This window comes from Onychomys torridus, chromosome 11, assembly GCF_903995425.1.
Source record: "Onychomys torridus chromosome 11, mOncTor1.1, whole genome shotgun sequence".
NCBI classification, from domain to species: Eukaryota; Metazoa; Chordata; class Mammalia; order Rodentia; family Cricetidae; genus Onychomys; species Onychomys torridus.
In genome coordinates, this window is record NC_050453.1 from 10,344,644 (window position 1) to 10,367,394 (window position 22,751).

The following is a 22,751-nucleotide window of genomic DNA, read 5'->3' on the forward strand; positions in this document are numbered from 1 at the left end:
AAAATAACAGCTGTGAACATGTGTAGCCCTGGCTGTCTGGAACTCACGCTATAGACCATGCTGTCCTGGAACTGGTAGATCTGCTGACCTCTGCTTCTCAAATGCTGGGATTAAATGCCTGCGCCACCACCGCACGGCTTTAGTCCCACTGCTTCGTATGTTTACGACCCTGGACAAGTTGCTTAACTAAAGTGTCTGATGAGGGAGAACCGAATGATCCCGGTCCCCTGTCTCTTTACCCTTGCGTGACCTCGGGTAAGATCTGGTGTGGTGCAGACCTCCAACCCGGAAGACCCGCCCTCGCCCCGCCCCTTCCGCTCCCCCGAGCGCGTGCGCACTTCCACGCAATTGAGTTTTTTCTCGGGGTCCCAGCCTTTAGATCCCGGGCCGCTGACGCGGGCTGCGTGCCGAGGCGTCCGCCTGTGGCGCCCACCATGCTTTGGGGGCTGCGCTCTCACGGGCCCGGGGCGGCGGCGCTGGCCGCTGCCGGGAGCTTATGGAGGCCAGCCCGCTTTCCCGGCCGCCTCGGGTGTCTGGGAATGCCGAGGAGGCTGGTGGTGCGGTCAGTGGCAGGGGCGGATAGCCCCCAGAGCAGCCCGAACAGCGGCAGATACCGGGACACGGTGCTGCTGCCGCAGACCAGCTTCCCGATGAAGCTGCTGGGCCGCCAGCAGCCCGACATGGAGCTGGAGATCCAGCAGGTACCGGGCGCGGCCACCCGGGCAGGGCGGGGTGGGCCAGCTCTGCCAACGCTCCGGGCCGCTGGGGTTCCCAGACGGGCCCCTAGGGTGGCGGGTTCCAAAGCGAAGCCCAATGCCAAGCAATGCACCTTCCGATTTCAGCACCAAGCGAGTCGGCTTTGCACACTCTTCCTGTCTTACTTGTCAGAAAGTAACCAGCATGTAAATAAAAGTTCAAGCGTGGGCCGGAGAGATGGCGGCGCTTGGATCTTGCTGAGGATCTGAGTTCGTTTCCAAGCACACTAGTCTGGCAGGTTCACACCACCTGTAACTCCAGCTCCAAGAGAGCCAATGCCCCTGACCTCCGCTGGCACCTGCACTCAGATGCATCGCGCACAAATAATTAAAAATGAAAACTAAGTCTTTAAAAAATAATTCAAGTGTTCTCAAAGAAGGGAAGTTGAAGCCCACCTTAGTTACATGTCTAGGCCTTTCGCTGGAATTATGACTCCTTTGCAGGACAAAGCAGCAGTCCTTCTTGAGTTCCCCTTGTAGACTGTGTATCTGTCTTCTATAGCATACTCAGTTTGGCCGAGACTCACATGTTAGTCTTTAAAATATTCCTGATCACTAGGAATACTGCTTAAGTGAATAAAGTTAGCCGGAATATTCTTTGGATTTAGGGAAGTATTGAGGCCAAAGAATAGCAAGAATAAGTTACCAGTGTGTTTTGGGTGGGGCTGGGGACTGACAGGTCTTTTCAACAGGGCAAGATTGAGGCAGTGGATATTGATAGACTTGCCAAGAATTTAGAGCCCCTCTGCCACGTGAAAGTTTAGACTTTAATCTGAAGTATTGTCAGGGGCAGGGAAGACTGCTGACTGTTTAATACTGGTTCCTTTCAGGGATGTTTCCAGTTATATTTCTGAGTTGAAAGAGTTGGAATGGGATAAGTAATAACTGAGGATTGATAAGATTCCACAGCATGTATTTATGTGATATGTAAACATTGGCTTTTTTTTTTTTTTAAACAGAAATGTGGGTTTTCAGAGCTTTATTCCTGGCAAAGAGAAAGAAAAGTAAAGACGGAATTTTGTCTTCATGATGGACCTCCTTATGCAAATGGTGACCCTCATGTTGGGCATGCCTTAAACAAGGTAATTATAGTTTAGGTTATAAAACTTGGAAGTAAATACTCTGCAAAAGAGCATATTCTACGCTGTGATAATTATGTAAAGTTACATTGGCATATGCAAATCAATGAATTGTTAATGAGTTTATTTATTGTGGTGCTGGACATGAAACTCAGGGCCTTGTTCATGCTAGGTAAGTAGTCTACCAGGGAGCTGTATCCCAAAGTATCTTGTGTATGTTGTGGGATCTGTGGATGGAACCCAGCATGTAACATGTTATGGCCTCTCATCTCTACATCTGCAGCCCACACTGGATACATGAGTAGCAATACACAATTTTAATACATTTTAAAACATTAACATTGCAAGTGTTTCCTTTCAGCTTTTTGTTACTTTACACTTAAATTTAACCTCATTCATTACTTCTTGTTTATGTGTTGGGCATTATTCTGTACTCCAGGTAGTGAAAAAATTAAGTCATATCCCTTCCTTATACTCTATTTGGGAAGATAAATTATTAAGATATGTAACATGCTGGACTGTGATAATAGCTGTGGAGGAAACAAAAGTGGGAAGGAGAGATAATAGAGTCATTGCTGAAGCTAATTCTTTTTAATTCTACTTTATTTTATGTGTATGGGTGCTTGGCCGGTGTGTATGTCTGTGTACCACCTGCATGCCTAATGCCTGCAGAGGACAGAAGAAAGCTCACAGATGCCCTGGACTGGAGTTAAAGATGGTTATGAGCTACCATGTGGGTGCCTGGCTTCTCTGGAAGAGCAGCCAGTGCTTGTAACTGCTGAGCCATCTCTCCAGCCCTGGAGCTGTAATTTTAATCAATGGATTTGGAATGGCTCTTCAACCAGAAAGGTGAAATTATGGGAAAAACTTAAGAGAGCAGGTGAGAGCCCAGTGTGCATTCCTGCATTTGGTAATTGAGGAAGTAGGATCATTGAGTGTGTGAGGCCTGTCTAGGGCCCCTAGTGGGTTTGACCAGTATGGACTAGAGTTAAAACCTGTCTCAAAAACAGACAAACAAAACAAAACAAAAATCCCTGAATCGGTAGGACTAGCCAGTGCAAGGCTTGAGATGGGTGTTTTGGGCTCATCTGAGGAATAGGAAGGAAGGCAACATAGGCTGTACATGAGGGGAGAATGTTAGATATGGATTCAGAGTCGCAGAGTCCAGATCGAACAGTCCATTTAAAGGACTTTGGGCTTCATTCTGTGAATACTAGCAAGCCTTTGGCCTTCAGGGTCAGGTTCTTGAGTAGATGCATTCAAGATCTGATTTATTAGATAATTTACTATGATTTCAAACATTTATTTGGTCTGACTAATAGGATCATTTTAGTCTGTTTTGTTGGTGATAGAGAGTTGAGGTTAAGGCATCTGCAAGCAGAGAGACCAGTCAGGAGTCAGAGGACAGCGGCAGTGTCCTTGACAGTTGAAGCCACAAAAGCAAAAAGAGACCAGCTTTGGAGTGCAGTCTGATGTGGAGCTGATGGGACGTACTGTGTTAAGACTCAAGGATGCTTCAGAGAGCTTTGGCCTGGAGCACTTAGGCCAGTGTTTCTCTAATTTGTTGGGGAGATGGTGGGAGGGTTGGTGTTTGGACTTGGGCAGGGGAGGAAGATGCTGGTGAATCAGAGCAAAGCCACCAGCACAGGGTCTGGAGTTGGTGTCTGGTCTGTTTCTGAGGCAGGTAGATGGCTGTTGAGTAGGCTCTGAGCCACCCCTGCTTCCCGCTGCGAGGGAGAAACTGTAGCTCTTACCATGAGTACATGATGTGACTGCTTCCCAGGGAACACTGTCTCGCTACAGCCTGATTATCAATTCATCTTTCTTTAGTTTTTAGAAAATTACGTTTATTTGTATGTGTGTGTCTTAATTTCTAACACACGATTAAAAACCAAAGAGATTTCCATGTAACTTTATTTTATGTTTGTTTTTGGTACTGGAGGTCTGGCCGGGTGGTGCTTCTATGAAGCATTAGAGGTTTCTCCTTTCTGACAGATGTACTATATTAATGCTATATTTTTTCTACATGGCACTGTTTTAACTATGTTCCACTTTTTTTTTTTTTTTTGAGACAGACTCTCTTGGGTAGCTTGATCTGGCTTCAGACTCATGATCCTTCTCCACCTCAGAATACTGCCATTATACATGTGTACCACTGTGCCCAGTATATCCACAGATTTGATAAGCTCATTGTATTTAAAATTATACCTACTTGCATTTTACAATACATTGACTTATTTGCATGTGGGAGGGCACATGTACCACAGTGTGTACATAGAAGTCAGAGAACAAACAGCTTGAGGGAGTTAGTTTTCCCCTTCCACCATGAGGCTAGAAAGACAGGAGTCAGTGCCAAGTGGATCAAGAGTACAGGACTGACTCTAAAAATGGAAAACTCCCCCCTCCATGCCTGCCTGGAACCCTGTCAAAGGCCTAGGGAGTCAGTGGGGATTTGGTCTTGTTCCTCCTCAGCCAGTGTGGTCTCGCCTCCTTTCTCCTGCCTGGTGTGCATTTCCCAGGTGACAAAAATGACTCACGTTGTCCACTGTGAAATCCCAACCAGGTTTCCTGACTTCCCTCTAAAGTAATACCGCCTCAGCCCCCAAAATTACTTTCTAGCCCTTTAACATGATTTTTGCTTCCTAGTAAGTGTACATAATGTTATAATTTAGTTTTCCACTGGAAAATGAGGCTTGTTTTCCCATTGACTGCCGTCTCCTCGGGACCTGGAACACTTTATGGCTCACAGTAAGAATACTGAAATAGGAAATGAAAGGCACTGTCTCAGTTACTGTTCTGTTGCTGTGACAAACACCATGACCAGAGCAATTACAAAAGAAAGAGTTTATTTGAGGCTTACAGTTTCAGAGAGTGAGTCCATGACCATGAGTCATGGGGAGTGTAGGTAATATGCATACACACGAAGAATATATATAGATATATATATTCTCACCCACACTGGGGTTGAACCCTGCGGCTGTGTGCATGCTGGAAAAGTGCTCTACTGATAAGCTACATGCCTAGTCTTCTTTATTTTTCTGTTTTGAAACAAGGTCTCACGCAGTAGTGTAGGCCAGCCTTGTTGTCACTGTAGCTCAGACAGGCCTTGAACTTGGGATCCTCCTACCTCAGCCGGTGGCCTCCATAGAAGTGGTGATTACAGACCTGTGCCCCTGGCCTGATCTGAGAAGGGGAACTCAGCTGCCGATGCGCCTGCTAATGAGGCCTGCTGTTGAGTGAGGGCCTGTTAATACAGAACAGTGCAGCATGAGATTCCATCTACTGGGTGCAGCATCAGTTCTGCAGGAGCCTGTGCTTCTCGGCAAGTGTGAGTGAGCAACATGTATTGCATTGTCTGTGTTAATGTTTCCATAAGCATAATCAAAGTTTCTAACTGACTTATTTTCATTCTGGGGTTTAGAAGGTCAAAAGTATTTCTTTAAAAGGTACAATGGGGGTTTGGGGATTTAGCTCAGTGGTAGAGCACTTGCCTAGCAAACACAAGGCCCTGGGTTCGGTCCTCAGCTCCAAACAACAACAACAACAAAAAAAAAAAAAAAAAGAAAAGAAAAGAAAAAGAAAAAGGTAGAATGGGCTGACACTCTTCCCCCAACTTGACGAATAGTGAAATTTGGGCATAATGGTTTTCATGTTTCTTGTCTGATTTTTTTCCCCCCTTGATAACATTTATATTGGGAAATTCAACTATTTGTTACTTCTGTGTAAATATAGCACATTAATTAGTGGATTTAATTGGTTATTTTATAGAAATACTATAAAATTGGACATGATACTTTAAAAAGAGATTATGAGGCATGTGTTTTCTGGATAGTGATTGTGCTTTCATCCTTGCAGATTTTGAAAGACATTGCCAATCGATACCATATGATGAGAGGCTCCAAAGTGCATTTTGTGCCTGGCTGGGATTGTCATGGGTTGCCCATTGAGACCAAAGTGTTATCAGAGCTTGGTGTAAATGCTCAGACTCTTTCAGCCATGGAGATCAGAGAGAAAGGTGAGCTCCATTTTCATTTAAAGTGGATCTGTGACTGCTCAACCTCCTAAAACCAAGGCTCTGCCTGTAGGAAGTCTTTCTTGTCGGACTTCCTTTGGGCTGTCAGTCTCCAAATGACAGGGAGACTTCTTATTAATTATGAAAGCTTGGCTTTAGCTTAGGCTTGTTCCCAACTAGCTCTTACAACTTAAATTAACCTGTTTCTATTAATCTATGTTCTTCTGCATGGCTCTTTACCTCTCCTCCATTCTGTATGTCCAACATCCTCTGTGTGCACCTAGCTTCTAACCCTGAGTTCCTCTCTCTCTTCCCAGAAGTCCCATCTGTTCTCTTCCTGCCTAGCTATTGGCCATTCAGCTCTTTTTTAACCAATCAGAAGGCTTCTTGGCAAAGACACATCTTCACAGTGTATAAAAAGATTATCCCACAGCATCTGCCAAAGGGACTTGGCTTTGTTTTGGTTACAGTGAGACCTATTGGATATTTACTACTTTATATCATAGACAATTCTGATTTTTTTTTTCTTTTTTTGAGACAAGGACCTCTATGTTTACCTCAGGTTGACCTCATATTCTTAATTGCATCCTCCTGCCTTGGCCTTCTGAATCCCAGCATCATTGGTATAAGCCTCCATGGATCCCCAGATTTTCCCTTTTAAATTGACTTTTGTACACACACACACAGAGACTACTATAATACTACTATTAATATATTATAAGGAATGATGTGGAATATTTTCCAGTTTTATCTATCTATCTATCTATCTATCTATTTATTTATTGAGACAGGGTTTCTCTGTGTGACAGCCCTGGCTGTCCTAGAACTTGATTTGTAGACCTGGCTGTCCTCGAACTCATGGAGATCCACCCGCCTCTGCCTCCAGAATGCTGGGATTTAAGGCGTGCACCACCACCGCTCGGCAAAATTCCAGTTAGTTTAAAAAAAAAAAATTGTTCTATATTTTGGATACCTTCAAATAGTCTCTCTGCCAAGAACTTTTTATACGACTGGCATATAGCTCAGTAGAAAGAGTGCTTACCAGGCATGACGAGGCCCTGTGTGCAGTGCCCAGCACTGCAGGTACTGGGAGGGACGGTATATTCCTGTGCTCCTGGCTTCAGGGGATCAGAAACAGCTACCAAGTGAGTCAGAGGCCAGCCTGGGTAAACAAGAGTTCTTCTGTCTAACCGTGCATAGCACCTTCACTTAGACAAGCATGAAACAAGTCATGTTTAAGAATATAAAGTCAGGGTTGGGGATTTAGCTCAGTGGTAGAGCGCTTGCCTAGCAAGAGCAAGGCCCTGGGTTCGGTCCTCAGTTCTGAAAAAGAAAGAATATAAAGTCAGCCTAGTGGCTTAGGATCCTATCACTTGGTAGTCAGCGGCAGAAGGATTCCTGTGAGTTTGAGGTCCCTCTGGGCTGTATAGTAAGTTTAGGCCAGGCTGGGTTTCTCAGAGCCTTTTTCTTTTTCCTCCCTTGTCTTTTCTAGCTAGATCATTTGCTAAAGCAGCCATTGAAAAGCAGAAATCGGCATTTGCTCGTTGGGGAGTGATGGCAGATTGGGATAACTGCTACTATACATTTGATGGGAAGTATGAAGCCAGACAGCTGAGAGTGTTTTACCAAATGTATGAGAAGGTAATGAAGTGATTGTTTTCTTCCCAGTGTATTAAAGTAGGTGTCACAGAAGTTCAGCCTCGATATTGTCCTGGTTAGTTCTCTATTGCTGTGATGAGACAACCGTGGCCAAAGGCAGTTTGGGGAGGAAAGGGTGGATTTGACTTGTATGTCCCCATCACGGTCCAGCGAGGGAAGCCAAGGCAGGGATTCAAGCAAGGCAGGAACCTGGTGGCAGGACCTGAAGCAGAGGCCATGGAAGGGTGCTGCTTACTGGCTGGATCCCTGAGGCTTGCTCAGCCTTTTTCTTACACACCCAGGACTACCTGCCCTTGAATGGTGCCACCCACAGTGGACTGGGCCCTTCTAAATCAATCGTTAATCAAGAAAATGCCTTATAGACAAAGTATGACCAGCATAGGTGTCCTATATGTCTCTTACAGGGCTTGGTTTATCGATCTTACAAACCAGTGTATTGGTCTCCCTCATCAAGGTATGTAATCTTTGGTAATTAAAAGGTGGGGAACATTTGTGAAGCTCCCACATGTTTATGTATTGACACTTTAAAATCTCAGGACCGCGCTTGCTGAAGCAGAACTGGAGTACAACCCTGAGCATGTTAGCCGGTCGGTCTATGTGAAATTCCCTCTCTTGAAACCTCCTCCGAAGCTGGCGTCTCTTACAGGTGGGTTTAGCCAAAGCTTGAGTTTGTTAATGGTCTGGAATTGCTATGGTTGCTAACATAGTCACAACTTTCCTCCCTCAGATGGCTCATCCCCTGTTAGCTTCTTAATCTGGACCACCCAGCCTTGGACAATTCCTGCCAATCAGGCTGTTTGCTATATGCCAGAAGCAAAGTAGGTGGTTGATTATATCTTTTTATTTTTCCCACAGGTAGGATTTGTGTTAAATTTATTTCACTCTCATGACCCTTTTAAAATGTAGTGAATTATCCCTTAGTTAAGTTCATGTGGCTGTTACTGCACTCTAGAATAGATGATGATCTATTTGAAGACCTGTCAGCTGTTTTGGGAAAGTGAAACGGATGTGAAGTCTGGAGTGCTTTGTGAACTACCCTCTGACCTTGAAGTCGATTTTTCCGAAGTGGTATCATTTAACTGGAAGTGTCTTCGTCATGGGTGATGCTTTACTGTGCGCTTCATCTTCAGGTATGCTGTTGTGAAATGTCCCTCTTCTGGGGAAGTCTACATACTGGCTGAGGATAAAGCATCACCTGTTGCCTCTACCTTGGAAACAACATTTGAAGTTATTTCTACATTTTCAGGTGAGGATTTAGAGACATTGTCCAACTGTCAGTCATTAAAATATCGGGTTGATTGGCATTTACTAGTTTCTTGGATATTGCCCACTGTGAATTATAGCAGATATGGCATCTATGTTTCTAGAGGAAAAAAAAATAAAGAAATATATGTAGTTTGCTTGTTTATTTCAGAGTCTTACTATGTAAACCAGGTTGGCCTCAAACTAACTCACAGAGATCTGCCCGCCTCTGCCTCTCAAGTGCTGGGATTAAAGGTATGGGCCATTATGCTTGTTGTCAAAGGCAATACTTCTATCAGAGTAATCTTTTATGAGTAATAATTAGGACTTCAATGCAGTGACTGGTTTTATATAACTGTGGAAGTCTGGGAATATTTAAAAATAATTTCGATCCTTAGAGATGATTACGTCTTTTGAGTTTCTTGCTGAAACGCAGCAATCTTACAGTAAGTGCAATTTAAAAAATTGAATGATCACTTAGCTGCAGAAGAAAACCTTATGTTCATCAGTTTAGGTGTAAGAGGATTAGAAGGGTAAACACACAACCTTATCAGAAAATAAGGGGGGGGGGCGGCGTAAGGGCAGAAAGGGAACTGGATGGAGTTTCTGAGATCACTGGTCCTAGATGGTGCAATAGGTAAGTTAGAGGACCCAGTGTGTTCCCTTTTTTGAGGGCTTGAGCCCAGGCCTGGAGCATGCTCAGTAAGCATATTACCACTGGGTTATCCCTAGCTCCTTTTCATGTTCATTAAGACATGAGTTTAAGACATTAAGTTTCCTTGGACTCAGTTGGATTATGTATTTGCTGTAATAGATGACAACAGATAAACTGGTAGTATTTTAACTGTTTATTGTGAGGCCGTATTATGTCTAACTGCTTATCCTAACAGTGGTGCTCTCAGTGGGTCTGTAATTGTCTGCATTCTATAGATTCCTGAACATCATAAATCAGAGGGAGGCCAGTTTCGAGCGCAGTCAGTCTTGTACTCTGTTCATCCTGATAGAGATCTGAGTAGCTCAGGGGCAGAGCGCTTGCCAGGCCTCAGGTTTCATTCCCAGAACAAGGAAATAAAGATGCTCGCTGAGTGTAGCAGTGCACACCTATTATCCTAGCAATTGAGAGGTGAAAGCAAGAGGATCAGGTATTTAAGGTCATCCCCAACTGCATGGTGAATCTGAGATGAGCCTGAGCTCTATGAGATCCTGTCTCACAGAAAAATAAAAAAGCTTTATGGGGTTGATCCCAGGATATCATACACAGAAAGAATACTCTTACCACTCAGCCATAGCCCAGCTCTTCATGTAAAACACTTCTTAATGGTTTTCTCTCTCTCTCTCTTTCTTTCTTTCTTTCTTTTTTTTTTTTTTTTTTTTTGGTTTTTCGAGACAGGGTTTCTCTGTGTAGTTTTTGGTGCCTGTCCTGAATCTCGCTCTGTAGACCAGGCTGGCCTTGAACTGGCCTTGATCCTGAGTGCTGGGATTAAAGTCGTGCACCACCACCGCCTGGCCTCTTAATGGTTTTCTCAACCTGCAGGTGTGGATCTGGAAGGCGGTGCTTGCAGTCACCCTTTCATTCCTGATAGAGCGTCTCCTCTTTTACCTGCCACTCACGTGACTCTGGCTAAAGGAACAGGATTGGTTCACACAGCCCCAGCTCACGGTATGGAAGATTACAGCGTAGCATCTCAGCACAAGCTCCCTATGGTACTACTCCTCTTTTTTCCTTTTAATCATTCACCTTGCAGATTGAAAATGATTACTCCTAACTAACATCTTTGTTTCTTGGTAATAACAATTTTTGTCATCATAGTTAAATTGTGAAATGATTACATTTATACAACATCCTAAAACATTACTAATCCATACTAATTAAGAAAGTCCTAGAATTAGCACAAAATCAGAACAGAACTAGACCTGAAGAATATACATTATTACACAAGGGCACTTTTAAAATAACACATGGACCACGTGGAATTGTGGGTCACTTGAATGCACTTTGGAGATGTGCGTTTTTTTTGTTTGTTTGTTTGTTTGTTTGGTTTTTTGTTTTTGTTTTTGTTTTTTTCGAGACAGGGTTTCTCTGTGTAGCTTTGCACCTTTCCTGGAACTCGCTTTGGAGACCAGGCTGGCCCCGAACTCAGAGATCCGCCTGCCTCTGCCTCCCGAGTGCTGGGATTAAAGGCGTGCGCCACCACCGCCCAGCTGAGATGTGCGTTTTTTACTAATTGAGAGTTTGGGGCAACCCTATGTTGAGCAAGTCCAGTACAAATTTTTTTAATTATTCTTATTTATTTCACATGTGTGGATTTTTTTTTGCCTGCATGTGTGTCTGTGTGCTATGTGTGTACCTAGTACCGTTGGATGCCGGAAGAGGGCATCGGATTCCCTGGAACTGGAGTTTTAGTTGTGAGCCACCAGATGGGCCAGCACCATTTTTCCAACAGCTCAGATCATCCTTACCAGTTTTTAGCAAAAAAGTATTTTGTAATTGAGGTAGGTACAGTTTTTTAAAACACACTGCTTGTGCACACTTAGTAGCCTACAGTGTAGCCTAGACCTAATTTTTATTTGCACTAGGAAGCTGAGTAGTCGATGCAATCGGCTCTGCTTGCCTGTTGCTTTGCTGCCGTTCACGTTTTTTCCACGGTGGTCTCAAAGCAAACCAGGAGACCTGTGCTGAGTGTTGAATCACATAGACACATTGCTTTCACTCCGAACAATGGCAAGTAGATTTCAGTAAGCAGTTGGAGGAAATGGTTAAGCTTTGCCTTTCCAAATTCCTAAGCTTATTTTACACACTTTACTTAGCAACTTTTACCATTTGGTCAAGAAGGGCGCAGGTGAAGAATGGTGTACTTGGCCAATGATCTAAGAGAGACCAGTTTAAAATGTTTTAGAATACTTGTGCTTTTCAATATTAAACTTTAGGAATGTACTTTAGTGACACATTTTGCCTTTGGTAGTTTAAATATATAAAATTCAGGAATCTCTATTGACTGAGGAAGAGATATCCAGATTTTTAAAGTAGAGATAAGGTAGACTTTGTAATGAGATGCTTTGAATATGTTGTTTTACCATAGATTGCCATAAGGTAAAGTGTCTCAGTGCTTTAACTGTTCAAAATGGTCTATTGTAGGACTGTTTAGTGAATGAAGATGGAGTGTTCACTGATGCTGCAGGCCCTGAGCTTGAGAACAAGGCTGTACTTGAAGAGGGAACAGATGTGGGTAGGTGTCATCTGTTGATAGCCCAATATGTTTCTGGAAGGGACCAGTAGCAGGACCACTCACCTCTTCAGTCAGACCCCACACTTCCAGTCAGAATGAACCTCATTTGGCTAGCCATATGGTTCAAAATGAAGCTTAGGACCCAGTGTCTTTTGTTTCAGATCTGATCCAATTGTTTGTGCAAATATAGACAGTCAGTGGAAGTAATGGTCGTTTGGTGGGGAGGTGCTACAGAGATCATTAGCATGTTGCTTTTGGGAAGGGATAGAAATCAAGTGTGGGGTTGATAGTGCCTGTGAATCAGACAGCCCCTGCTCTTTCAGTAAGCTTTCAAATCGCTGATCGGGTGGAGGGCCTTCAGTCTCGAATTGTCCTTCTGTCTTCATAGATTTAGGAGTGGAGCAGTTTGGAATCTGATTCAGCTTTTTGGTGCTGGTGTCTCTGTCCCTTTCACACCTGGGACAGGCCACTTTGATTGGCACCTCTGCCCAGGCCCAGTTCCTCCTCAGGCTGTGAACTTTTTCAGAGTACTTTTAAGTTATGTCTAATGGGAAATTGTTTTAAGTTATAAAGATGCTTCAGACTGCAAAGAATTTGTTGAAAGAAGAGGAAGTGGTACACAGCTACCCCTGTGACTGGAGAACTAAGAAACCTGTGGTGATTCGGGCCAGCAAGCAGTGGTTTGTAAACATCACAGACATCAAGGCTACAGCTAAGGTAGGAAAGGCCCGCTCTGAGGGTTGGGCTGGTCATTCCCACAGTAAGAAGGTGTGTGTGTGTGTGTGTGTGTGTGTGTGTGTGTGTGTTGAGGGGTTGGGATGGGGGTTTCATGAGAGAAGATTTATGGTTTATTTATTATGATTTATGGTTTATTTTCCTAAAATTGTATACTTTTAGGCATGAAAAGATCCCACACTTGATTCTTTCATTATACATGTGTAAAAATAAGGTTTAAAGGGTTGAGTGACTCATCTGGTCGCTTTGGTGTCCTGTGTCTTAGAAGTGGCACAGGCTGAGGGCAGAACTCAGGTAGCAGCTGTGTGACCTCCCAGCTCCCGAGTTCTGTAACTCTTCATCTAGTTCAAGGCAGCGGTGCCTGCCAAAGCGGCACATTGCTTCCACAGCCCCGTCTGCCACACGCCCGCCTAATGCAGATTTAGTGAAGTTTTTGTGTCTTCTGTTGCCTTGAAATTAAGACTGCTAAAAAGAAGGAAGCAAAACAAAATTTTGGTCCATTTAAAAATTTGTCGAGGGGCTGGAGAGCTGGCCCAGCAATTTAGAGCACCTCCTGCTCTTACAGAGAGCTTGCATGTGGTTCCCAGCCCCCACTTCATGCTTCCTACAGCTGCCTGTAACCTTAGCTCCCGGGGTTCTGATGCCCTCTTCTGGCCTCTGCAGGCATTGTATGCACATGCACAAATGCACACATACTCATAACTGTTTTAAAATGTTGTTATAAATGAACTAATTTTATAGTCGGTGTTGCAAATATTTAGCAGATTTTCAAGCCCTTTCATTTAATACACTTGGCCGTGTACATGCTTTTACATGCACCAATGCATATTCCAAAACAGCTTGATTCTACCGAGTGACAGGCTCAAATGTATATATATATATATTAACCAGGCTGATACACAGATGTTTTTCTTGGCAGCTTGCAGCCAGTTCATTTATTGGCTTGATAATTAGGGTCCTTGTTAGAAATATGTGCAGAAGTTTGCAGTTTTTATACTTGTGTAAAGTGGGCAAGTGACATGTAGTACTTTTGGTTTTATTTTTCATTTCCATAAAGGATGTCTATTTTGTTGTTGTTGTTTGCTTATTTACATGATTTATTTGAGACCTCATTATGTACCTCTTGCTGTCGGGAACTCACTGTGTAGGCCAGGCTAGCCTCAAAATTGTGGCAGGCCTCCTGTCTTGGCCTCCTGAGTGCTGGGATTCTAGCCATATGTTAGTCCACATGTCCGTGTGTCTGCTCTTCCGAGGTGAAACTGTTTCTGTTGCCTCACTTGAAGTCTTTGCTGTTTTGTTATTAGCCTGTGGTGGGAGTGGGGGGATCTGAATGGCTGCACACACTCAGAGGGAGGAGCAGTACTAGGAGAAGTCAGGGCAGTTTTTAAAATTGGTTCTATTTCTCCCACTTAACCTGACGATGAATGAATTGCAGGAGTTGTTAAAAACAGTGAAGTTTATTCCTGGAGCAGTGCTGAATAGCATGGTTGACATGCTGGACAGGCGGCCGTACTGGTGTATATCAAGGCAAAGAGCGTGGGGTGTTCCAATCCCCGTTTTTCATCATAAGACAAAAGACGAATATTTGATCAACAGGTAATTCTTTTCTGTTGTTGACTGTTTAAAGAGAGTTATGTTTTTTTGGACAAATAGTGTGTACCGTTAAGAATTGCTTGTTACTGAGTCATTTAATCACTGGTTCTGAGATGGCCTTTGACTAGGAAGTCCAGGCTGCTCTCAGATGCCCAGGCCCAAGTAATTGTGCTTCCTCAGCCTGCTGAGCAGCTGGGGTTACAGGTGTGTGCCACCATCCTCTCGCCCCCTCTCTCTGTCTCGCCATGGAGCTCTGGTCCGTCTGGTGCAGTCGTCCTGCCTCACCCTCCCCAGAGCTGGGGTTGTAGGCATGTTCCAGCTCTCCTGGAAGGTCATATCATTGCTGGGCTGAGTGACCCAGTAGTCAGGAAGACAGGGGATGGGGACAGGATTATAAATTAAAGCCGAGAGTAGAAAGTCTATAGAGTGAGAATAGGAAGACCGAGGCAGCCACAGTGATGGTGTCATTTCTGTGCTGTTCTAGCGCTCAGCGATTATAGACTGTTGCTGGTTTGTTGTTCTCTCCCACCCCTGGGGTGTGGGTGTGTCCACGCCCATCTGCTTATTGCTGTTTTAACAGAGGTAGAGATGGAAATGCTAATCATTTCTGTTAGGAATTTATTCTAGGTTTTCATTTTCTTAGAATGCTTTGACTTAATTTTAGTTTCGTTAATGAGATTTTACTAAATTATGCTATAGCATCAATGACATTGGCTAAGTGTTTGTTAGTTGAGGATCTACTGAGGAGTTTGAGGGACAGAGGCAACAGTGATGGGGTGTTTGGGAGACTGTAGGCACACGCTGGGCAGCCCTTCTTGGGATTCCTTGTGTTGTTGTGGATGGTCTGCTTTTTGTGGTTACTGTGATTGTATGTCCTAATAGTACCTTACTGAATGCATGTATTTGTTGTGGAATATTTAAGTAAGCAAAGATGTGTTACATTTGTTTATGCTGCAGAATATTACTTTAACTGTAAAAGTGTGTTATTTTTGTTTATGTTGCATTTGTTTAATGATGTAAGGATTCATGTTTAATTATGTAAAGATGTCTTGCATCTGTTCATCTTCCCTGCCTAAGGCACCTGATTGGTCTAATAAAGAGCTGAACAGCCAATAGCTAGGCAGGAAAAGGATGGGTGGGGCTGGCAAGGAGAGAGAATAAATAGGAGGAGAGCTAGGCTCCAGAGGAAGGAGGAACAAGAGAAGGAGGAGGGAGAGGCGGTGGGGGTGGAGGGGTGGGGGGGGGGCAGAAGCCAGGCAGCAGACAGGAGAAGCAGTGAGAGTAAGGTACACAGAAAGAAAGGAAAAAGCCTGATAAAAGAGATCAAGAGAAACAGGTTAATTCAGAAGAGCTGGCCAGAAAAGAGCCAAGCTAAGGCCGAGCATTCAAAACTAATAATGTCTCCATGATTTGAGAGCTGGTTGGTGACCCAAATGAAAAACAGCCTGGTACACATGTTTTAGGAGTTTTTAAAAATGTTGATTTAAGTTGCTTTTAAAAAGTCACCTGTGATCATATAAGGGATAGGCTTGTTGCTGTTTTTAATAATTTGTGCTGGGAAATGTGTCAAGGCCCTGCATGTGCCCTACAGCTGAGCTGCACTCTACGCCCTGAGTGTAGCTTTTGATATCGTTTGTGTGCGTGTTCTTGTTCACTTTGCTGTGGAACTTGTTCAAAGGGAACAAGAGCTTCTGCCGTGGACAGATGTAGGACTGTGCTCACCCGCTTCTTTCACAGAGGAGGTAGCATTTCAGCCGAGCGCGTGGGGACAAGTGCTCTGCAGCAGTCAGGGTGAGCAGGACACAGGACTGTACGTGGGAGCCACATGGCTCCAGGGGCTGTGAGAGGGTTAGAAAGGCAGCCTGAGCTCACTAAGGACTGGCTGGGACAGACTGTAAGGAATCTCGAATAACAGATTAAGGATTTTAAACTCCTGAGTGGGCAGGAGAAGTCCTTTTGTCAGACTGTTTGATTCTCCTTTAGGTTAGCGTTACCTTGACTTTGCTAGAGTGTTGTTGTAGAGTTTGGTCACTTACAGTCCACTACTATCTTAATGCATCTGTGGGGACTGAAAGTGACCATAGTTGAGATAAGTTCACACAAGTGAACTTCAAAGTCACTGTTGTTTCAATTCTGTGATTAGAATGCAAGACTTTTAAGGCATTAACTTAAGGTGATTGAGGTGGGATGAATATTTTAGTTTTGTTTTGTTTATTTGGAGCTGAGGACCAAACCCAGGGCCTTGTACTTGCTAGGCAGGCACTCTACCATTGAACTAAATCCCCAACCCCAATATATCTTATTAAAATTAAAAAGCAGAACAGATTTGTTTTTTTTGTTTTGAGTGAAGGAGACTGATTGAACCTAGGCTCTCTCAGATGTTAAACATATGGTCTACCACTGAGCTGTACTCCAGACTTCATCAACTTACACTCTACCACTGAGCTGCACCTCTAGACTTCAGCAAACTGGCGGAACTGACTGTGAATTTAGCTACATTTTTACTTTTAAAATAGTAGATCAGTTAAATGAAGTAGATGTGAGCTTTTTCAGACATACAGAGGCAGGTCCACACTGGCATCGTCTCCAGTTTATTTCGTGAGCAATGTTTTCCTACGATATACAGACTCTCCTGTGGTCTGCCGCAGAAGTGCTTGAAGGTGTCAGTTGATTGCTGGTTCTTGAGTAGCAGAGATGTACAGAATATTGGCCTACAGAATGACAGACATACTTAGCCATACTGTCTGTCAATTCATAGGTCATTTTCCTGTACACCAGTTCACGGTGAGAACTTCCATTGTCTTCCATGGTTGGGTCCTTCTGGTGACACAGCACTGGGATTTTAAGACATTTATAGTCTTAGTTATTTGTTAGTTAGAAAATAGAGTGAAGGTTAATTTAATCAAATGAGATCAGGTACCCAGGAATTTCTGTTCTTCCTCCCCCACGTTTGTAGTCAGTTGGAGGCCATCAAAAGTAACAGCATCTCCACTGGAAATCAGTCCACAGTCCACATGGAGTTGCTGTTACATGTGATGACTCCATTACATCTGTCAGAGGATTCCTTTTGTTTTAAAACACGTAGCTAGTGTGTATGATTCTGAGGACTGAACCCAGAGTTTGGTGCATGCTGGGAAAGCACTCTACAGGAGACTATGGAGCTACCCCAGCCCTCTGCCTCCTGATGTGTGTGTACATGGTGGGAGTGGTGGCAGTTTGGGGACAAAGGTCTAGCCTGTACCTTGCTGCCTGCCTCAGCTTCCTGAGAGCTGGGACCCAGGGTGAGCTACAGCACCATGCCTTGCTCTCCTGCTTCTTTGACCAAAGTCTTCACGTTACCTCTAAACACACTTGTTTTGCAAAAGAAAACCTTGCTTATTCATATCCTAAGGAAGTTTAAAGACTGCCAGATTTCAAACTCTGGACTTGAACTCTGACGTGTTAATTTCATTTATAGTTTATGCTTGCTTCTTTTTCTCAAGAATAGTTCCACTTTTGATGTTAATAACATTGGTCATTTTCTGAATCTGTAATATAATTCCTGTATAATTTAGGTGGAAATCTATTCTTTGGTTAGTAAAAACAAATATTTTTTAACCTAAAATGGATAAAATTTAGAAACATTGGCCCCCTAGAGAAGACAGGAACTATTGATAAAGCTTCTTTCCTTATTTCAGTGTGTGTTGTCGCCAACACTGTTGACTTAGGCAGCTTGGAGCCGACTTTTAGAGACCTGCAGACTTTATGTTCATTAAGTAACGAAAGCATCCGAAATCATTTCCTGCTGCCTTTTCAACTGAGTATAGGACCGAATGGAGAACAGGCTCTTCTTTCTGACGCTCCATCGTGTTCTTAGTCACATTTAGTATACAGATAGGAACTCTTAACCTCTTACCTCACTCTTCCGGTAGCTTCCAGTGCGGCTCTTGTCCTGTTCCTTCTGCTTACAGAGAAAACAGAAAAGAGTGAGATGTCAGCGGGCTCCTCTTACCTGGGAGCCCTCGGTGCAGCCGCTCCCAGCTAAATATGCTCTGAGCCTCGGAGAGCAGAGCTCGGTGATTGGCTGCTGTCGGAGCTGCTCTCTCTCACTGCCTGACTTTTCCCTGATGGAAACCGAAGCAGGAACACGTAATGTGTCAGATAAGGCCTTTGAGTCAAGTACAAAGTTTTATTACGGTCTGACTTACTGCTCTGTGAAATACAGCGTTAAAATGGAAACAAATGACATAGTGATAAGTGGTTTCGCCCACTTTTATCCCCGGCAATTTATACTGATCTCTAGGTCATAAGTCAGCCATATGCTCAAGTATAGAATGCTGTTAATAAAATAAAGAGAATGCTTGAATTTGCAAGGACAAATTTAGATCCCACCACAATGAACATAATAATATCACAGAGGAATTCTTAAGAAATTCTTTTAAAATATTTGAAAGCATGAGCTCATTATAAATCATCATGATCTCATGTTCTCATTATTCATCATAAAAAATTCTACTTCTAAGTATTTGTTGTAAAGAAATAAGAATAATGGATTCTCTACAAAGATACCCATGTCAGATGTCCAGCTTAGCTGTTTGTCAAGGATCGTAATGATCTAGAAAAGAAGATAGGGCTGGGGCATTGCTCAGTCCTAAAGCCCTTGCCAAGCTCTCAAATCCTAGCACCACACACATGCACACAGATGAAGTTTAATCCCCGTGGAGGGGTGATCACGAAGACGCTTGAGCTGGTAGCTTTGCCTAAGTCCCACTTAGTGAAAATCCAGGGACCAGACCTGTTAGTCCATGGCTGTTTCGAGGTGGTTTTTGTTTGTTTGGTAGGAAATAAATCCCCTACTACTGAGCTACATTCCCACCTGGGTTTTCCTGAGACATGGACTGTGTAGCTCAGCTCTGCACAAGCATGGTGACCCTCCAGATTGCTGGTCCGTGCAAGGTGTGGATGGCAAGAGGAACTTCTCTTGGGACAGCAGTGCTGTGCACTGGAACTCCGGTGTGCTCAGACGGAAGGCTTCTGTTAGTATACTTTTAAAAATTAAATCTCAGTTTAAAATTCAATTCATTCACTTTTTGTAACTGACAAAATTGTATACATTTTGGTATATACAGCATGGCCTCTCAAAAATCATAGGTACGTTATGTCAATATATACTTGTTTGGTTTCCTTTACTCTCTAACTCTAGAGTTGATTTTGTTGTGTTTTAAAAATGTAAGTCATTTGTCCAGAAACTCCGAACAGACTGGAATGCAGAGCAGGAGGCTTAGCGAGGTGCAGTGAGTGCTCTTCAGCCCTAGAAGGAAGTGGGAAGCCTGCCTTCTCAGCCGCCGCAGCGCCGGGGCACTGGAGACACTTTGCTTCGCTTTCAGCTTCCTAAGAACTGGGAATAAAGAGCAAAACTGGGCTGTTTGCTTGGTGTTGTAGAATTTAACTTTGCAATTTTGGGGGAAAGAAGTGTTTGTGTGTATGTACATATATGTATGTACTGTGTATGTATGTATGTGTGTATTTGTGGTCCTAGGCCATGCTCATGCTAGGCCAGTGCTCTCCCACTGATCTGCACACCTACCTTGACTGTATTTTGTTTGCCTGCTACCTGGTTAGTCTTTGGAGCTCCTGTTGACCTTGAACTTGGTCCTCCTGCTGCATCCTCCTGAGATGCTGAGGGGGCAGATGCCCACCATGCACTGCTTGAAGCTGGGTTTTAAAAAGTTTTGCGCATTGTTTCTCATTGATGGAGATTACATTTGTAGTTGTGCCATTTGTAAAACTATTACTGACGCAAAAGGAAAATGAAACCAAGCAGGCGTGGGACACCAGACCTTGTAAATCTAAAAGAAGGCTTCCATGACCTTCAGATGAACCGTGTAAAATGCAAGAGTGCTTAGCATTTGGGTGACTGAGGCAGGAGGATTGTGAGACCTGCCTGATCTCTATGGCGACACCTCAAAAGAGAAAGGAGATGGCAGTGCACTGGAGAGAATTAAATAAAGCAGTTGTATGTCTTTGTATGCTAAAACACGGTTACTGCTTTATTAATTATTATTAATGTAAGTGAATTATTATATTTTTATAAGAAAATATTGCAATGAAAGGGAACTTTATTCAGGTTCTAAGGTGTTTAAACTTAGGGTTTTATAGTTGACTTAATAAGGTACAGATAGCAAATTTGACATCTTCCTTTGATTTATAGACTCAGCAAAGTACTTTAATGTAATTAAATAAACACTTAAACTATAATTTTAAAGTATTATTGAGTTATCTGATATTTAAAGATAAGAAAAACAGTTCATTTAAGTTGAATTTGTTATGAAATAGATGTGAAACACATCATGTAAGGCTACTCATTTTTCTTCAGTAAGAGTTTTTTTCAAAAGTAAAAAAGTTCATAATCTTTTTACAGCTTTCATAGAAACTGAAGCTCAGAAAAACACCATATTTACTCTTGGTGCCAGCCAACAAGCCAGATAGAGTGTGGGCTTTGGACTCTGCTTGCTCTGTCGACACACTAATCTCCTGAGACGCCCTCCTTCCCTGCCTTCAACCTTGGTTCCCAGCCCTCTGCCTGGGCAGCCAGAGCCCTCAGCCATTGCTTAGCAGCTCCAGAGGACAGGGTGTGAGTGCAGCCAGGAGCTAGTGTGACAGAGGTGGGACAAAGAAGTGGCTAGTTCCAACCGTGTCACTTACTTAGGCTCAAGGTTTATGAACTCTCAAGACAGGGCAGTCAGCTACCAAGAGTTCTTATTTACAGAACTTGTTGAGTGTGCTCTGGAAAACAGAATACATGGTGTTCATTTGATGATATTAGTCTTGCCTGATTTGTTAAGTTACTATGAAATGTTAACAGTTCACTTTCACTTTTATATTACTTTTTATCTGTTTATTCCAAACATTTAAAAATTTTCATTGCTTGCCCAAACTTGGCAATCTAATGGTGACATAAAAAGGCAGATGACACTCACTCATCTCTTGACTCTTTTTTTTGTTTTTTTTGTTTGTCAAGACAGGGTTTCTCTGTATAGTTTTTGGTGTCTGTCCTGGATCTCGCTCTATAGACCAGGCTGGCCTTGAACTCACAGAGATCTGCCTGGCTCTGCTTCCTGAGTGCTGGGATTAAAGGTGTGTGCCACCACTCTCCGGAGTCTTGACTCTTTTAAGGGAAAAATATATAATTGATATGAACAGCATGCCCACTATAATTATGTGTATATTTGAATAGACTTTGCTTGTGTCTCTGTTTCGTTCTTTGGGACATTGGGTTTATTCAGATTTTTCTATTAAGACGTGTTCATATTTTCTTAACTGATAAAGTGTTCTGTGCAGACTATATAAAAGACTAATATGTAACCAAGTATTACTGTCTTATAACTAGTTATTTATTGCATAAAGTTTTATGGTGTCATCCAGAAAGCTTATCTTCACTGTTAAAGTCCATCTAAAGTGAATGGCCTGGCAATCCAGATCTGTGCCAATTTTAGGTTTTTATATTCATGTTGTATGGACATTCTTAGACTTTGGTAGCATTATACTTTCAGTCTTTCACAAAATATCACCTTAGTTATCTTTTGTCTTTTGAGATAGTCTCACTCTGTAGACCAGGCTGGCCTTGAACTCAGGGAGGTCTACCTCTCTTGGCCTCCTCAGTGCTGGAATTACAGCTGTGTGCCACATGCCTGGTTTCTCTCTCCCTTTTTAAGATTTCTTTTGTTTCATGTGTGAGTGTTTTGCCTGCATGTGTATATGGGTACCTAGTGCCCACAGAGGCCAGAGGAGGGCATTGAATCCCTTTAAAATGGACCTGCAGTTGGTTCTGAAGTGCCTTGTGGTTAGGAATTGAACCTGGGTCCTCTGCAAGAGCAGGAAGTGCTCTAACCCCTGACTCATCTCTTCAGTCCTGCCTCAGTCTTTATGAGATATCTCAAATTTCAGGTTAAAGAGCATGTTAACTTAGATTACCTACTTGATTTTGCTTCCTGAGCAGTTTTGACAAACAGCTTTATTAATCTGTAACTTAGCAGAGATGGAGATTCTGGGCATTTTGCTCTGCACAGTTAATAATATGCTGGTGTAGATTTGGAACTCAGTGCTTTTTTCTGTTGACTATTCTGTCCATTCCCAGTAACTGTGGTAGACCCACAGTCAATTAAACTAGTGGAGTGTGGTAGAGAGGGGTCTGTTTCAAAGGCAGGGTTTACTATGTGTATTGTAATCTTTAAATAATAATATGGAAGCTGAAGAGATAGCTCGGGTTAAGAGCCCTTGCTGCTCTTCCAAAGGGTCAGAGTTGATTCTCAGCACCCATATTAGGCAGCTTTTGACAGCCTGTGACGCCAGTTCATGGGGTTCCAGTGCCTGCTGGCATCCAAGAGCATCTACGTAAATGTAGTAGAAACATACACAAACACACGAATACATAAATAAAAATAAATCTTAAATCCTAATATAGGTACAT

General features: G+C 43.1%; 1 protein-coding gene across 1 annotated transcript in view; it reads left to right on the forward strand.

The window, feature by feature from the left end:
- The first annotated feature begins 328 nt into the window (after positions 1 to 328).
- The window catches only part of Iars2 (isoleucyl-tRNA synthetase 2, mitochondrial), a 39,903-nt gene continuing 17,480 nt past the window's right edge, over positions 329 to 22,751 (forward strand). Inside the window, exons 1-12 of the mRNA XM_036202328.1 lie at positions 329 to 701; positions 1,715 to 1,837; positions 5,690 to 5,849; positions 7,339 to 7,487; positions 7,910 to 7,959; positions 8,042 to 8,151; positions 8,233 to 8,323; positions 8,636 to 8,751; positions 10,282 to 10,451; positions 11,884 to 11,974; positions 12,540 to 12,691; positions 14,145 to 14,305. Of these exons, the coding sequence (XP_036058221.1) occupies positions 435 to 701; positions 1,715 to 1,837; positions 5,690 to 5,849; positions 7,339 to 7,487; positions 7,910 to 7,959; positions 8,042 to 8,151; positions 8,233 to 8,323; positions 8,636 to 8,751; positions 10,282 to 10,451; positions 11,884 to 11,974; positions 12,540 to 12,691; positions 14,145 to 14,305 (1,640 nt within the window). The 5' untranslated portion in view covers positions 329 to 434. The remainder of the gene's footprint in view (positions 702 to 1,714; positions 1,838 to 5,689; positions 5,850 to 7,338; positions 7,488 to 7,909; positions 7,960 to 8,041; positions 8,152 to 8,232; positions 8,324 to 8,635; positions 8,752 to 10,281; positions 10,452 to 11,883; positions 11,975 to 12,539; positions 12,692 to 14,144; positions 14,306 to 22,751) is intronic.